The sequence below is a fragment of the Chironomus tepperi genome, unplaced genomic scaffold (genome assembly GCF_022539635.2).
Source record: "Chironomus tepperi strain 1889 unplaced genomic scaffold, CSIRO-AGI_Ctep_v1 contig_73, whole genome shotgun sequence".
NCBI classification, from domain to species: domain Eukaryota; kingdom Metazoa; phylum Arthropoda; class Insecta; order Diptera; family Chironomidae; genus Chironomus; species Chironomus tepperi.
In genome coordinates, this window is record NW_027226195.1 from 736,185 (window position 1) to 755,405 (window position 19,221).

The 19,221-nt window shown below is 30.5% G+C and overlaps 1 protein-coding gene across 10 annotated transcripts in view; it reads left to right on the top strand.

The window, feature by feature from the left end:
- mtd (TLD domain-containing protein mustard) overlaps positions 1 to 19,221 on the top strand; it is a 95,461-nt gene that overhangs the window by 72,782 nt on the left and 3,458 nt on the right. For all 10 annotated transcript variants that reach the window (XM_070653842.1, XM_070653843.1, XM_070653844.1 and 7 more), the window contains one exon: positions 103 to 156. In XM_070653842.1, the coding sequence (XP_070509943.1) occupies positions 103 to 156 (54 nt within the window). The remainder of the gene's footprint in view (positions 1 to 102; positions 157 to 19,221) is intronic.

Below are 19,221 nucleotides of genomic sequence, written 5' to 3' on the forward strand. Positions count from 1 at the left end.
TTATGTATATTTAAAGTTTATCGGCCATAAATGTTAATTTAAAGAAATTAAAATGCAAACATGTGAATTTTTCTGACATTTTATCTTATTTTTAATGTTTAGGATGGGCTCGACATCGGCGAAGAGATTGGTGAATATACTCGCGAATCATGGGAGGTGAGTTGATTCCGTAAAAGGAAAAATTTCGTTTGAAATGATTTATGAAGTGAAATTTTTTTCCCCCTCTTATTAAAGCATTTTTAAAATGATTCCCTCATCCAAAAGTGTTGAATATGTGGTTTATTGTGAAAATTTTGTTAGATTCTAATGGGGATTGGATAGAGTGGTCAAATCCAAAAAACCAAGACAGTTAATCGATCAAAAATATGGTTTTAAACCGGTGTGCCTGACAGGCGGTGGACTCGGTTTGAATTCGGCTATATAACTGTGCTGGATTCGGTTTACATTCAGTACCATGAAATTCATGCCGGAATTGAATCGATTAACCGACTTATGGTATTCAAAAGATAATATTTAAGAAAGTTGATGTCAATTCATACCTTCAATCAATTTTGACAATTTAAGGACTCTTCAGAACTGATCAATATTATTTTTATCTATGTTAGTTGGTTTTGAACATTTTGATCATTTAAATCAAATTAAATCCAAAGCTTCGGTTTGAAGAGTTGTAGAGTCCACTCATTGTGTGAATGCTCAGTAACTTGAGCTAGCTACTCGCGCTACTGAGCATTCTTTCTCACTGAGTTGACACTACAAAAGTATTTCGATAATTTGAAGCCAATTTCTCTGGTATTGATATTGTATGGCTTAGATATATCACTTAATCATATCTTGTGTATCCTTACACTTTAATCCTCGAACTCGAACCCATGTCCTACGATCTTAAGTTGCATGATAACCCGTTGATATCAGGACAAAACAACAAAAGTCATGCAGGTACTCATAATATGAATCTCATACAAAATTTTCACAATAATTCCCAAAACCAAAAAATCCGTAAAAAAAAAAGAAATATTTTTCTCTAAAAGTGTGTTTTTCTTATTTCATTTTTTTTATTATCTTTCTAATTTTCTCTTACGAAATAATAAATGAACGTTTTGTTATTAAATAAAAATTAATCCGTTACGTAACTCAGCTGTTAAAGGCTCCTTTCGTAAAAACGTACAATATAATCAAAACTCAAGCTGGAAATGAATTAGAAGAGGTTAGAGACTTAAAAAATAATGCAAAAAAAGACTACAAAAATAAACAAAAATATTTAATTTTCATAGATTTAAATTTAAAAATTTCAACAAGTTAACACTCCTAATAGAAACCTAGTAGATGATCAAAATGAACGTTTTATGATTTTACTTAATTAACTTTATTTTTCATTTAGTTTTTGAACTTTGTTGGATGTTAGATGATATAAATTCATGACAAAAAAAAAATGTTTAAATCAGAGTTGCAAAACTGGAATTTGTTACAGGCGAAAACCGAACATTTTTGAGAATTTGTATGGTTTTATAAGAGAACCGTACAATTTCTTGATAATTTGTACGGTTTTCTCATAAAACCATACAAATTATCAAACATTTGTATGGTTTTTGTCTATGACTGGTGCCTGTTTTGCAACTGTGGAATTAAAATTGTTGGCTTCTTTTATGAGCTTTTCTTTATTTTTTTCCCATTTCTTATGTCTTATGGCTAGTTGTGATGTAAAATTTTTACTGTAAGAATTTCTCGTTTAGAAAATTTTGCATTTCAACTGCACACAAATTTTAATTTTACTTATGATTTGAGATGAAAACACATTTATGGAACAATTAGATGTGAATGACTTTAGACAGTGTGGATTATTTTTTGAGTTTTTCTCATAGAGAAATTATATGATTTGGGAAAAGTTAATTAGGAGTTATGATGTGGACAAGATTGATGGGGATTTTTCGAGGATTCGTTTGAAATTGCAGGTCTGCAGTCATGGATGAACTAGAGCTCGAAGTTTACTATGCCTTATATTTCATATCAGAGCTCGAAATCGACTCCGATTTTGTATAGAAAAGTCAGTTGAATCTACACGACTTCATATAAAATTCGTTTAAAATTCGAGTCAAGTTAACTTTTCCATACAAAATCGGAGTTGACTTTAAGTTCTGGTTAACTTTAAGGTACAGTCGAAAAGTGCAGGTTTTGTGCATCTTAAATGCAGACCTGCGTTTCTTGGGCGAACCCTAGATTTTTGAAGAGGATATTGTTACTTAAAAATGAATTAAATATTTCATACTTCAGAATTATTTGATTATTCAATGATTTTACACAACGCGAGACAAATTTAGTGAACGTTTAGAATCCTAATATTAGAATTTAAAACCTGATATCTGAAAATAAACAGGCCAAACTGACAACTTGACATAATTTCTGATTAATGACTAGACTTCTAGTCGACTAATGACTTTTTCTAAGGGACATTCCGTGTAAATTGTTATTTTTCGTATTTATGTCGTTCATGTCGTATCGGTCTCAAAGATTCGTTCCTTGAAAATTTTCGGGATTGAAATTGAAATAGAACTCGAAGTCGACTTGAATTCTAGATTGAGTCCAAATGACTCAAGTCGCCTTTTTCATACAAAATCGGAGTCGACTTCGTGCTCTTAATTGAAATTTGTTTGTGATTTCGAGTAAGAATCTGATATTTCCAACGAAACCCCGATCTTGATAGCGACAAAGAATGTTCTTTAGGTCTGATACTCAATAATCAAACAACAAAACACCAAAACTAACCAAACATGATGTCAAGTTGTTTACACGGAAGTCGTTAAAATCTTATACTATTCTTGGCAAAATATTTCGTTTTGCTGTCAACGAAAGCAAATCAATAGGCACAAATTAACCGTTGTGCTTAAAAGTTCTAAAAACAATGTCATTCGATTTTAAATTAGGCATCTTAATACCAATTGGTTCAATCCAGTCGAAGACTTAAAATACCGATCCTTTTTATCAAAAGCTACTTAATCAATATTAATATTGATATTTTGCCATTTCTAAATTCTAAAAGTTAGCGAAATCAGTGGTTTGAGAACTTAAGTCAAACCTTGTCAGTCAGAATCCTAAAGATCATAAGTTCGAATCTTATTCACGAATAATACAAAATTTCATCCGAGGTTTTCAAAAAAGAATTTTATTTTTTTGAATGCTTCTAAGACTAATTATAACTTTTTCTGTGTCCGACACAAATTCATCATCATGACAGATTGCTGTATGAATATTTAAACATTTTTTGAGTAACAGTATCCACTCATCACCCATCTTCTTTGTTGTATATCTACTTTTTTTGTTTTATTTTAGAAAAATGTTAATTTATGCAAGTTATTTCTCGTTTTAATATTCAAAATTCAAAATTGTTATTTATTTTTAAGTTTCTTTACATTCCTTTATTTAAGTTATTGATTATGTTTAGTTGAAATGACTGTTGACTGCACCAATAGAGCGTTAATAGATGAAGTTTAATTTTATATATAATAATCTCTATCCTATCTGATATATATATATTTGCTTAAATATACACGAACTCTTGCTACTCTAGTTCTTCAACTCAGAGATGCAAGGCAGGCACTTGACATAGGTAAAAACCGTACAATTTCTTGATAATGCGCTTGGTATTTCTCACAAAACCATACAAATTATCGAAAGTGTAGACGGGTGTAGACAAAAACCGTACAATTGTTCAATAATTTGTATGGATTTTCTTACAGAACCGTACAATTTTTTGATAATTTGCATGGTTTTATGAGAAAAACCATGCGCATTATTATGAAATTGTAATGTTTTGTAAGAATTCTATACAAATTATCAAGGAATTTTACGGTTTTTGCCTGTGCCAGGTGCCTGTTCTTAAGCAACTCTGCTTCAACCTGACTTACAGATCCTTAATTAAACATACTTAATACAGAAAAAGTCTTTCCCAGCTAAAAAAAAATATATCGATAAATACTTGAATGCTTTTATGTCTACACTGCACTATACATATGTATATGATAAACTTATTTGCACCGCTAAAAAAAAAGCTTTTAATTTTTCCAATAAAAAAATATACTCACATAACCTAACTTTCTATGTAATATGTTTATATTGTACCAACATATTGATGCTGTACTCATACATTATTGAGATACTCTCATAAAAAATATACTCAACTGATCCATAAACACATGATGAGAATTTAATTTAATTGAGAGAAATACTTTGTTTTGTTGTTGTTGCTGGTTCACGTCTTGCAGAGGAGAAAAATACAAACCGATTGTGTACAACTCAAATTCTATTTATAAACACGTTTATTTATTTAAGTGCGTTCTTTTTTCGACATGAAACTCAGTTAAAATGTTGCAAAAAAAAATTAAGTTTTATGAGATTTAATGCAGTTAATTAATTAATAATAAGTGCGTTAAAGTCGTTAAGTGTGGAATTCATAAGAAAATTTGTGGAATTTACTAGAAATTGTTAAAGACGTTCGAACAGAGGTTGTTAAAATTCCACAAAGAGAAGATAAAAAAAGAAGAAGAATAAGTTAATAAACTTCTAAACTAGTTGAGGCAGATATTCATATTTTTTGAAATGGTCGATGATATTAATAGCTTTGAGGTAAATAAAAATAGTTTTTTTTTGAGAGTGAATTAATATTTTTATGAGCATTTTTTGAAGCTGATAAGTGCAAATAATTAATTTTTTGCTTTTGTCAGCCTTGAAAATAAAATTAATAATTCGTAATAACCACAAGTTAACCGCAAGTGACAATAGAATTGAGTAATATTGAGGTATAAAAATTGTGAGATAACTTCAGGGGTCATTGGAATTATTAAATTTTGAAACTTAAAAATCAACGGTTTTGGAATTTTCAAATTGAAAAACAAAGAATTTGAAATTTTTAAATTGAAATTCAACGAATTTTAAGCTTTTAAATTGAAATTCAACATATTTCAAGATTTTAAATTGAAAATCAACTTTTTTGGAATTTTGTAGCTTAAAAATCAAATTTTGAAATTTTCAAATTAAAAACCAATTTTTGTGGAATTTTACAATTAAAAATCAACGTTTTTAGACTTTTTAAATCGAAAATCAACGGTTTGGGAAGAAATTTTCAAAATTCATAGTTGCAAACCCCTTGACCCACCTCGAAAAGTTTTTTCTAAATTAAACATCCTCAATTCCTTTAAATTCAAAAAACACCAACAAAATCCGAATCAAAAAAGTGGCAACGATCAAACTACAGTACTTCCAAATGTAAATAAATCTCGTCACTCGATTAGTAATTAATAAATTGAAATGGCTAAGAAGAAATGACCGTGTCTAAGTAAATTAAAAGCACAGTCGTCTAGCTGAATTAAAAAAAACTTTAAATTGACAAAAAGTCTACGACAAAATGAATTGAATTTTTAAGGCAGTACGCGCAGTACTTACAGAAATAAAATAAATATATAAAATTAAGAAAAAATGAAAACGAAAACAAAATAATTTTTTTGAATAGTCGCAAAACATTCACAGACAGTCGTTAGTCAAACACTATCGACTGTTTGAGCGGTGAACATATGAAAAAAAGAAGTTATATTTTATTTTTCGTAGCGTGTATTGTAAATATATCTAAGTTTCTGTTGTATTCAGTATTTTTTAAAAAATTTACTGTGTTTGATTAAAAGAAGAAGTGAGAAGAAGGAGGAAAAAAAAATTATTGTTTTTTATTAAAATAAGTCAATCTTCTGTTAGTATCGTCTGTGAGCTCCTCAGTGAGGAACAGAAAAAAAAATAAAATTAAATGAAAATGCGCATAATTAATTAATGAAGGGATAGTGAATGACATTATTTTTTGGCGACAATCAAGTGCAGTCCAGTCATTTAAGTGATAAGAAACCATAAAAAGTGCAAAAACCGGCTTGAAATTCTTAAAAATATATTAAATTTTATTCATCATGTCAAAATCAAAACTCCAGAAATTTTCAAAGTTTATTAAGACAAAGGTAAATTAATATAATTACAATAATGGAACTCTTGTATGTAAAAATACGCAATTAAATGTAAAATTGACGATAATAATAATTTATGTGTTCCAATTGTTATTTCTGTGAATATTTTACAAAAAATTCTCATCGAGATGTCTACACTTCATCATATATGAATGAAAAATGAATGAATGAAGGAGAAATAAGCGGTAAAGAATGGAAAATCATAGTCATTAAATAACAGTATTATTTATCATTTAATAATAATGAGGAGATATGCGATTATCATATCAACCCTATAATTTTCTTGTTAACGATGCTGAAAAAATGTTGGCTTTGTTAAGCCATGCGATAGTGCTGAAGAAAAATGTTTATTATTGCCAATAATTTTGTAAAATTCTGGTTAAAACGTTTGAATTTAAGATTTATTAAATTCAATTCCAATTGATTTTTTTTTACACAAAAACCTTATAAATTCCACTAAAAATCTACAAATTTAACCAAAAAATTTAAAATTTATATTTAAAAATCATTAAAAACGGCTAGACTTCATTTAAAATGAAAACAATTCAAATGTTCCTAAGAAATCGTAAGGTTCTACATTTAAAAATCACAAAAACCGTTAAAATTCATTTGAATTCTATAAAAACTCTACAAATGTTCCTAAGAAATTGTAAGGTTTTGTACTAAAAAATTACCAAAAAAAACACTTTTATTCCAGTAAAACACTTCAAATGTTTTCAGGGAATTGTATAGTTTTAATTTAAAAGAATCACAAAATGGCTATAAAATTCGCTTAAATTTCATTAAAATATCACAAATTCTCCCAATAAATTCCAAGGTTCTACACTCAAAAGTCACCAAAAAAATATCCGCAAAACTTTCTAAAACTTAAATAAATCCGTCAAGCAATGCAGATGTGTCAATAAAACTGTCCTCAAAAAGACGAAAATAACATGAAGTAAATCTTGAACAAAAGAATGCCTCATTTCCATTTCTTTGTCTTAAAGAAGATCTTGTTGTTAAGATGTAATTACCATGACAAAAAAGAATCATTGAATATTAATCATCATTTGCATATTCAAGTGCATATATTGTGATTGTTTGGTCATGTTTGATGAGCTGAGTAATATTAGGGTGTGAATAAATTAATCAATATGATGAAATAAGTCATAAGATAGAAATAAGTCTGAGATAAGTGAAGATTTAATTGAGTTTCAAAAATTAAAATTTAACGACTTTTAAAATTTAACGATTTTTGAAGATTCAAAATTTAACGACCTTTAAAAATTTAAAATTCAACGGTTTTTAAAAATTCAAAATAAAATTTTTGGAAGGAAAAGAATTCTTCTGGAAGTCGTAGTAATTGTCCTGCAGTTTTCCTGGAATGTTTTCATTTTTGTGTAAAAATAGTTCGTGCAATTTTTTAATTAAATTAATTAATTTACTTAAAATACAGTATCATAAAGTGATTTTATGCGTTACAAAGGTAAACAAAGTAAATTTAGATTCCAAAAAGTGCTACTAATGCTAAAAAAATTCTTAATTAAGGCGCCGAGAAAAATCTTGAAGCAAATTCATTTAAATATTGTATTTATCTAATTAAGTTACTGCTACTCTACCAAGAAGAGCACCTGTCTCAGGAAGAATAGTCTTACTTACTAATTTGATATCAATTGACGCTAAATAGTTAAACTTGTTAGCATTCACAAAATATATTCCTGAAATTTTCCACAATCTTAATGCAAATAAATCATAATTAAGCACGTATGCTTAAATAGAAAGTAAACTTGATAAAGTTTTGTATGTAAATTAATCCACTACCGGTATAGTTCTTTTTGTGGAATAAGCAGCCATTGTTGTAATTCTAAAGTTGAAGTACACAATGGAAGTGCATTAGTGCGAATAGTCATGAAATGCTTTTGCGGATAAAAAATATTTTTATTGCCAATTTGTGAGACACAAAACTATTTATTTTTCTTCTTTGCCAAATGACCTAGCCAGACGGTTAGTAATATTTATTTTTTTTTTTTTGTGAATGTTTTTCGAAGGTCCTTCAAATGTACTTCTTCTTTCTCAGCTTGATATTTGCTCGAGTCATACGCATTTGAAACATTTTTTTTACATCGTAATCGAACGACCTCAATTAAAAAAAAGTTAAAAATAGTGCAAGTAAAAATGCTAAAAGCTTAATCATCAGCTAAAGAGTTGTTAATTAGACTTTCTCATCCACCTCCTGTTAATGTATATTAATTAATTTAACTCGACTCATTCGTAAATGTCAAATTATGAAATCCTGATAACCAGCATCATTTTAACACTTTCACGTAAATTATTAAAGCTCCAATTTTTAATCTCATACAGTTGTCGCCGATTTGTCAACATTAGAATGATAATTGGATGTGATTTTAAGTTTTACAGAGACGCGACTTAAGTTGGGGTGACTATAGGCTTGGGGCATTTTCAAGGATATTAAATAAATATAAAATTCGGCCGAATATTACGAGTCGGTTAATCGAACTAAAATCCGGTATCAAGCCGATGAAGACTCTGACTTGATGCTGGATTCGACAAAAATCCGGGATCATGAAAGAGTGGCTCTGACTTAATGTCAGGTCGACGTGACTCTGACTTAATTTCTGGCCGACGTTGCTCTGACTTGATGTCAGGTCGACGTGACTCTGACTTAAAATCACCAACACTATGACAGAGTCAAGCCAGCCTGGTTCCGGATTTTAGATCGATCAACCAAATTTTGCTGTTCAAGTTACCCTACACAACATTATCATTCAAATATATCAATAGGATCTAAAAATTGATTTAAAAGCCAAAATCTTCTGCCAAAATAACAACAAATGTTCTATGAATAACGAATTCCATTCTTCATTCGTATCCGGCTATTCCAATATTCTTTTATTTCCGAATTATTCAAATTTGTGAGTCGCAATAAAATGTCGCGCGATCGTATGTCTATTTATTTACTTCTGACACATTTTTCTCGTTATTTGGTGTGAATTTTTATAAAAAAATTCTTTAAATCCTCTAAGCAAATTGCTGATAATTGAAGTAATTTTTCGACGAATGTAAACAAAAAATTTGTCCGAAATTTGATAAGATCTTCGGAAATTATCAAGCATAAAGTTGATTAGCAAGGTTCATCAAGATTTGATTCTCACAAATACATTGACGTGATTTGAGCTTTTGTGCTCTCTCTCATGTCAATACATAGACGAGATTCACTCAGAGAGTAAAAAAAATTGAGAATTTCCTCTCGCATATCATTTCAGTATTATTCTTTACCTCATCGATTTCGAAGGTTTTCTTAAATATCAAATTTAAAATTCGTGAATTTAAAAAGTTCTTGCTTATTTTATCACGTAGACAGCATAAGCAATAAAAGGATTTAATGTTCAAACATCAAAAATGACAAAAATTTTGTGAAAAAAATAATAAAATTTTATGGAAAATTCAATCATAAAAATAAAATAAGCAACATTAATGCGCATGTCAATGTGTTAGTAAAATTGTGAATGGGAAAATTGCCGATAAGGCAATAAATATATATTTCTAGTAGTAGAAAAAGAAGTTTTAACACTTGTGGATTTAGTATTGACTTAATGAAATAGCGATCATATGACATGCAGTTTTATTGAAGATTTGAAGTTATCGGAACTAAAATAAAGTCATAGACGATAAAAAGTGACTCAAAAATAAGAAAATTTCATGTAAACAAAGTTTTTTCTGTGTTTTTAAAAAGGTTCACTGAACCTTCACGTGACTTTTTTTTCTACTCGTTAGACATACAAAAAATTACAAAAGTCCTCGTATTATTGATCGAGGGACTTAAGCGCATTTTTGTCCCAGCGATCAGTAATTGATTAATAAGTCACTTCCAGACCCACAAAACAAGATCCAGTAGGATCCAGGTCACTTTCAGACCCAAAAAACAAGATCCAGTAGGATCCAAGTCACTTCCAGACCTACAAAACGAGATCCAGTAGGAATCAGGTCACTTCCAGACCCACAAAATAAGATCCAGTTCATTCCAAGTCATCACACTAGATTTTTAAGAATTTCTTCATTTAACGGATTTTCATAATTTAAACCACATAACGGTCAAAAAAATTTCAAACTTTGTTCAGTAAACACTGTTAAAACATCGAAAAACATTGAAGTACACTGCAAAACAATGAAAAAACGTGTTGTTGTTTTTGTTGTATATGAAAATGAAAAATTGTTAATTATACTATTTTTGCGTTGATTTGAAAGTTTTAAATGGCCGGCGCCGCAATAACTTTATGGAACTGATCTTTTAAAACCATTCCGAGCTCTCTACGATGTCTAGTTAAAAAGTTTTTATCGGCAGCCGAACAGACAAAGTGTCTTATTAAGCTACCTTTTTGAAAAAAATTTCAAAAATGCGCTAAAAATTGAGTGTAAAATTATTTTCTATTCAGAACGTTAGCCGAGACACATTTTCATGTAAAACAAATGATTTATGTGTACAAAAGCTTGCCACAACACTGACAACATTCGAAAGCTTTATTAAGCTAAACAAAAAAATAAATAGAAAATGTGGTTTATATATGTGATAATTATTAGTGCTGCCTTAACATTTGCCGGTCGAAAATGGGGCTGGCAATTGTATCATCGATTCGGACGACCAATATATCTACGAAGAATTATGGGCAAGCAACGAGCACCAACACCGCCGTTAGATGATCGAAGACTGAAGAATGAATATAGCGTATTTCAAGTTTATGACGACGGATCGATCATATCAAGTAGAATTGAGAAACCTCAACCGGTAATGCAATACATTTAAGTTCTATTGTATCTTTTTTGTCATGTATCAAAGATCAGGGGCATAGCTTATGGGCTTGGTTATATTCTAATTAGATTGTTGAATAAGAGAATGACTTTAAATTCAGACTAGTCCGCTTCTTTTGACTTTCTATGTACATATTCTGCTGACTTAACATCCTTAGCTTGATTGTGACGTTGCTAATCTTTAGACTAGGTGTTCTGAAAAGTCTTAACCTTTATCCTTTAACGTACTTATCCCGACACATTGCTACCTCGATTGCTAACGGCATCAGAGGATATCACAAGATATACACTTGACAATTGTTCAGATTTCGACTTCCTCTAAACACCAATGCCTGTTAGGCAGAGAAAATGCGTTCATGATACAGAAAGACCTAAACAGTACCTAAAACTAGTGTCTGTCACTGTTACGGTATAATCCGCTTCTGCTACATTCAAAATAAAAGTTAATGACTGACAGCTAAATGTAAAACGACATGTATATCTAGAATCGGAAGTAATGTGTCCTGTAAACAATATGTTCATTTCTTTGACGTTGATGAATTGCTCGTGCTGAATGTGCATATATACGTATTTAATACAAAAGACTTCAGAATAAGACGGCATATGTATTAAAAAATAAAGTCATTAAAAATTAAATGGAAATATTGTGAATTGAAAGTTTATTAAAATATTATTCTCTATCCATATATATTCATGTTGAACTGTATTGCTCAAAGCCAGAACGGAATCGATGATTTATTGACATTTATTTAAAATTTAATTGCATATTCACGACATTGATTATAAAATGAAGTAATCAAATGAATCATTTGAGGTAGAAATGTGACACTTATGGGTTGCTAATCGCTGATTCAATTGGGATTTATAAAAAATGTTGTGAAATGTAGACCAAAAAAATAATATAAAATCAAGAGCAAGTACTATGAAATAGTTAGGTGACTATCGCGTACAATCACTTATACAGTAACGGATTTCCCAATATCATATATACATTGTAATGAACAAATTGCTATAATTATTTGGTTATACCTTCTGGTTGTTATTATCGAAAGTATTTTTAATGTGCTTTTGATACCTTTTATTAATATTTCCTTTAATAGCTTATTCTGAGAATCGGTCATATAACGTACTTAAAGGACGAAAAATCAAAGCAACTCGACGTCAATAATTTATTTAATTATGCATAACTATATCAATTAGAGTTATGAAAAGTATAGCTTGATGTATTTGATGTACTTACAATGTAACGTGGACCTCAAGTAATTGACTGTCTTCATCGCAAAGCGAAATACATTGTATTTTACAAATTTATGAGTGAGTCGAAGGAGCTCGGTGGCTGAATGGTCTAATACTTCGTTATCTAATTGTTACAATACCGACCCTGCTATCATAGGCTCCAGACTCAATAGAGCTGTCCTTTTCGAATCATATGTAATGGAAACGCGGCTCACAGCCTCTTTTGCAAGGCTACAGGCAATACTGCAGTAATGAAGTGGTTCGGATCTCACTGTAAGCAATAACTTCAAGTTTGAGCGAGAGTTCTGACACACCCACACTCGTTAAGCAATTATTAGCCTCGAATCATCCTAGCGAAGCTTTATATGTCAATGATCTACAATAAATAGCTAAAAATTTGATTAAAAATTATTTTTTTCCGAATATTGTACCAAAGTTCAATAGCATAACCAAGCCATAAATTCAAATATTTTCATATAATTCAGTCACATTAAAGAATTATTCTCTACAATAATGATGGGAAAAATAAAATTCTCGAATAAATTATCTATTACACAATTCATGTGAATAACACGTTTTAATTCTGGAATTTTCAATTTTCATAAACAATCATTGTGTGCATTACTGTGCACATATATGACTGTTGTTGATTGTAATCTTCTATCATTGCCCTACTAAAAATGTTGAAAAAAAAATTCTTTAAATTGCTTGATTATGAAATAATTTAATGAGCATGCGAAAAGAATTTTATCAGCGGATTAAAGTTCGATCGTTAAAAAATTTTTGTTATTGGGTCAGCGTACGGGAGGTTTTGGAGGTTGGGTATGGGTATAATATTGTCTATAAATGCCTTCTTACTTGCTGTATCCATGTTCCTATGTGAAGCTTAAATTACAACAAAGTGGTGTCCATTTGGCTCAATTACTGTCTTGGTTACCTCCCCTAAGAAGTAAAGAGCATTTCATGGTACAGAAAAACCGCTACGGTATCTAAATGCAGTCTATTTACCTGTTTGCGCTAGTTTCCCCAAGTCGATAAGTGTCATCGTTTGTCTGCTAATTTTATCAAACATTTGTCATCAAAATATTTCATCATCCATACGACATTTGCTATCAATTGATGAAAGTTCACCGACAAGGTGACTAAGGTATCAGTCTATCCATGATTTCATAGATAAAACTACCTCTAGACATTGGATGTTAAATTTTTCAAAGATATTAAGCTAGTCACACTTTTGGATTAATTACATTCCTTGAAAAATGCGCTAACATTATCACCTCATTATGACGAAAAGTCATCTTTTATGTAGAAAGACAAGAATTTTGCAATGACACATTTAATATTTTCTTTATCAATTTAATTAAAATTGAAAGTCTACAAAAAGGGACTAAAAGGTGACTGAATTTTGCGATTTTATTATTGCCACATTTCTGCTCTTAATTTTCGTACGATGACTACTTACTTATTTACTTCGATGGATGACTTTCCTAACGGAATCAAGCGAAAACGAATTGTGATTAGGGACATTGCATGGTACATCAGGTCTTATGACGTACTCGTGTCTTTGCATTGTGCAGAGCTTGCAGGTTGTTCGGATTCTACGTCCGTAATTAGACCTTTCTGGTCCCGCTGGCCATACAGATCAGCTGTAATCCATGGTATCTCTATCAGTTGCCCTAGCTGGCTGCCCTTTGTAAATTCCCAATGCCATAACCTACAATGTATATGTGTGTTTGACGACAAAAAACTACAACATTTTGAAATCAAAAACGTGTGACATCAACAGAAATGATTCACTAGTATCTGGACTTTTCGACAGCTATTCAAATGACGATATCACTTTCAGTCATTATTAGTGTAAATACGGTACCCATCAAATAGAAATTTCACGATTATCGGTGGCTTTAGTTACGAAAAAAATCGTGTAAATCATGTTGAACTGTATTGGATATGACAAAATAAAGCAGATTCTCTCACTGAATAAAAAAAAAGACGACAAAAAATTCTCACACAGTCTATGAAATCACTGCTCTGTATTAAAATATACAGTTGCAAATGTGACTGATATCGTGTGTTGTAGATAGTTGTACAATAATAACAAATAATATTTTTTTTGTCAAGCTTTATATTTCATTCAGTCATATGTTTTTGAAGAGAGTTGAAGTGCTAATTTCACAGCTCTGATTTATTAAAAATAAAGGCACAGCAAAAAATAACAAAATTTTTATTGACAAAGGAAAAAATGTGAAAAAGAATCTCAAAAATTGAAATTGGAACTGATTACCGTTTAATTAGTGACAAATGGAGTGACTATAGACATTCTAATAAGTGAAATAATCGATAATTTAATAAAAGAATTTAACGAGCAATTAGTGAACATTAAAAAAAATAAAACTTAATTAGATTAACATTGAAAGTCACAAGAACATTAAATTGTAGAATTTCAATATCATATTTAAAAAGAAAAAGTAACTCCAACAGTCGAAAAAAAAATGTGTGAATTACTAAGTCCACTATGTCATCCAACTAAGGTGATTTTATTTGCTATTAAAATTGAGTTTAAGGCTGATTATAAAATTTGAGTACTCACCACTAGACTACCGAGGAAATTATCAAATTTTTGATATTTATTTAACAAATTTTAACTTGATTTCTTTTCATTGTTGAAGTTATTATCACACCGCTTCCAAAAAGTCGTGCGATTTCTCATGTTAAAGTCAGTTCCTTTGTGAAGTTCGACGCAAAATATAATTCGTTGTTTAACATGACATGCAACATAGTGGAAATGCAATGAAATAAATTTATAGTGCAATCGATTTGATTCAAGTACATAAAGAGTCACTTGTCATTTATGTCTATTTAGTTTTATAATTTTTTTAGTTTTTCTGAATTGTTCTCCAGAGAATTTGCTTTAAATTGGAGATAATCGCTGATGATTTATAATTTTATGTCATTTTTTGTATGAACAATGGGATGAAAATTGCTGTGAAATTACGTTGTTTTGAGATTTGAATGTCGGTGATACTCTTGGGGATAATTCTAGATTAGCTTTAAGTACAACAACGTAAATTCAATTTCATGCATTGTAGTTAGAGTCGAATATAAATTAAAAGGGTGTCTGAGTAGGGTTGGGTCTGGGGCATTGAGCCCTTTATAGGCGAATCGGTCAATACGTAAGTAAGGCTTCTTTATCCGAATAGTTAGGCAGCAGACCGGAAATCTGTATCACACTTTTATGAATAAGTGGGGTCGTTTCCCACATTAGACTGATTTCTTAATAATTGTATAAAATGATGTCTATATGACAAGGATTCGCACAATGCTCGCGACATTACATTCAAGGTTCAGAGCCCTTTCTGTGACACAATCCATTCCAAACTCCATTTTACCAACGTCATGATCGTAAAACGAAAATAAAAAGTCACGAATTTCGTGATTTAATCTACACAAGCTTCACAAAAAAGACCTTACTTCCTTCATGATTGAAATCATACTGCTCTAGTATTAAAGAATAAATGTTGCACGCTGATGATAATACCTGGGGTAACTGAAAAATTTTCACATAGTAAATTAATCAATCATCATGAGCGAAATAGCAATAAAATAAATTATTTGTGAAAACAATGCGGAATTAAGAGAAGATGAATAAAAGTTTTCGATAAGCACGTAAATGCTATGCTGGATATAATTGCAGGGATGTCATTTAAGGGCAGATATATACATTTTATAACAAATTGAAATTGATACATGCAGTTATGTTAATACGAAATTCAATAAAAAAAATCATTCAATTCTTTATACGGATATTGTCGTAATTGATAAATATGTTTTGACATTAGAACGAGATTAGGTTTACCTTAGATGGACATGTGTCCATTACTTTATGCAAATTCAAATTCACTATCTTAATTGCTTATATCTTGTTGATCTCTGCTGATCAATTTATAAATTACTTTTACAATTCTATTAATTTACTTTTCAAATTATGCGTGTGATAAAAATGTTTCTGATGCTAATAAAATATTCAAACAAATACTTAATTTATTCAATTTCTTATTGAGTGCGTGCGCGCGCCACAAAAGCAACGTTCGTTTTTTATAACGTGTAAAGTAACGTGCTAGGTTTAATTTGCTGTCATGTGTACAAGCAATTTGATATCAGCAAATAATCTTGCTTGAGGCTCTTTATTTGAGTTCTAAAACGATGAATTTGCTCACATGATTAGCGTGTTAGATGTGATATGAAAGGACTGATTTCTTGACACTCATAAAGTGCATTAGAATTGGACATTGAGGAGGTTTATTAGATGCCGCAGGATGTTTTAATTTTAGAAGGTGTTTTTATGTCCAATATAACAATCTGAACAGCATAAATGATTGCTGTAAAATCAGTGTTGTCCAGATTTCTTTGTGTCACGACACATGTCACGCGTCACGACATGACATGTCATACGATTCAAAGGATTTCGGCGGTACAACAATGTTGCAAATGAAAAGTAAATTCAAAGCTTATTCTCCACAAAAGCTCATACAATCGAGCCCCTTTCAAAGCGCACATTAATGAATAGAAAGTCAACTTCCAGTTGTGTATCACAAAAGTATTGCCGCTCAATGATCTTAAACACGTGATAATTCAATCAAATTCTTAACAGTAGCTTTATGTTGTGACCTCTCTTTATTTTTATTGAACTGCTGCTGCCTCTCTACTTTCAATTTAAAGACTACTCTATATAATGACACAGCATCAACTTACAACTGCGAATTTAATCCAACAATTATTAAAGATAGCAATTTCAACTTTGCCATAAATAATTTTAATATACTATATTTAAATAATAATCATAGGCTTCTGTTATCGTGAAAAAATCATATTTTTCATTCACCCGCGCGGGTAAATAAGGCAAAAAAAAGTATAAATATTGCTTAGTGGGTAAAATTGCGCATTTAAATAATTAATATGGGATCTTTATCACGTTTCAAATTATTCTGTAGGTATGCTTTTAAGAACAGAGAAAAAACATTTAATTCATTCTGTTGTAAGATAAAAATCTACATGCAAATTGATAGACTGAGCTTTTGAGGTTCTATAATGCCGATTTGCTTAGAATATCGAGATATGTTGCATGCACGGTTGCATTGTAGTTAATAATACAAATGATTTGAACATTTTGAGACAGCTTTTAATTGAATGCATTACATTCTCTTAATGGGATCATATATCGTGTTCCATAGAGCACAATTGATTGTAAAGGATGAAATTGGGGTATTTTTAGGATTTTCTGTGGAAAGCTTCTAAACGGCACGATGTGGTTGATTTGAATTTGATGTAAAATTAGACCTAAAGCAGCTGCTAGGGTATTATCATGTCATTATGATGTTGTGTCATCAACTCGATGACGTAGTGGTATCTTACCTATTAGGGGGTTACGCAGAAAGGTCAGTTTGGGAAAAAATTAAGGTTTTCTGTTTAAAAAAAATCATTAGCAAATTGAAGAATTTTGTCCAAAAAGGGAGGAGTGGGTTAGACCACCCCTGACTCCTAAATGCGGGGTGTGGGAGGTTAGACCACCTTCACCTCCTTAATACACCCCTTCTAGTCATAAGCTATACCTTTCAGTTCAAGATTCAAAGAAAACATCCCCTGCCTCGATTTAGTATATTTTCCCACAACTGATAACAATTTTTGTTTACAAGAAAATCGAGATTACGCAAATTTACTCAAAAATGTGCAATCAAACCGAATAAAAGTGTCAAGGGCTTAGCGAATTAAATTTCATTATCTCGAAAGATTCAAAAATGAAATTGTGTCATTGTCAAATAACAGCATAAGAAAGCTTGTGTTGCAGATTAATTAACTGATACTGCTAAGTAATAACAATTGATAGCAATGAAACTGTAACGAATTTATCACGCGAGAATATCTCAAATGGAACCTCTGTTCGATATAAATCGTTTAAAATGAAAAGTGAACATTAACAATAGAAAAGCTAGTGAGAGAAAAAAATTGCGAGATTTCATGCTGATAACGAAATTTATTCTTCTTTCTCTGAATAACAGAAGCAACAATAAGAAAAATTTGAAATTGAGCAAAAAAAATTCCATTATTTGCAAAACAAAACAAAAATTACCTCAGAGTTTATACTTACGTTGGCTGATACAGATGCAAAATATCAAGCGATAGCTTCTTACTTATTAAATGTTATTGTTTACAAACTTTGAACTGAGATCAGTGAAAACGAAAATAATATTATTAATAATTATTGAACAATCATAAAAAAAATTTTAATGATTATATTTTAATTAAAACTCCACTGCAATCGGAATCGTTCCTACATACGGATCAGAACACTGGAATTGAATTGTTGGCTTAAAATAAAAGTGTTTAAAAATAAGAATTGGCTAATATTAGATTAAATATTAGCTAAAGTAACAATATTATTTGAATTTATTTTTCGTACACACCACTGCAGATACTTAAATAATCAAATACACCATAATGAAGATGAAACTATTAGTTAAAAGAGTACATACATTTTTGTTAATTTTTATTGCTATTATTTATTGATGAACCAGTTTTTTTGTTTATGATTTTTTATTGAGTGTGGTTAATTGCATTTGATACCTTTTAGATGGATTCTTTATTATAAATATATTGAATGTTGAATCGATAGGATTCATCACGTTACATTCTTAGATGATTCAAAAATATCTGTCAATGAAGTGGACAATTTAGTTTCAAATTTTAATATGAATTTAGCATAAATCTGTGTATAAGTGGTCTGGATCCCACTATAAAATATTGGTCTAAAGGGTTACGTAGATGATTAAAGGGTCATAAGGCTAGACCCTGTAATGAGCATGTATAAACCTGAGCTGAGCGTTGACTCGTATTTTGTATGAGTTCGAGTCGATTCAAATCGGCTTTTCAATACAAAATCCTAGTCGACTTCGAGCTTTAGTACTTACCACATTTATCCCGAACAGCACAACGTGTTTGCTAGGGCATTGCTATGTCACCGTATTAACAGTAAAACGTAGAATGGACACCGTGACGCACTAACAGACGATTTTGAGTCAATTTTGTGAGCATACTCATGAATATGGTCCTCAAAGTTGACTCAAAATGTACAAGGAGTACAAAAGTCTCGAGTAGACTTCGAGCTCTGATTCTCCTTGTCTGTTCGGGA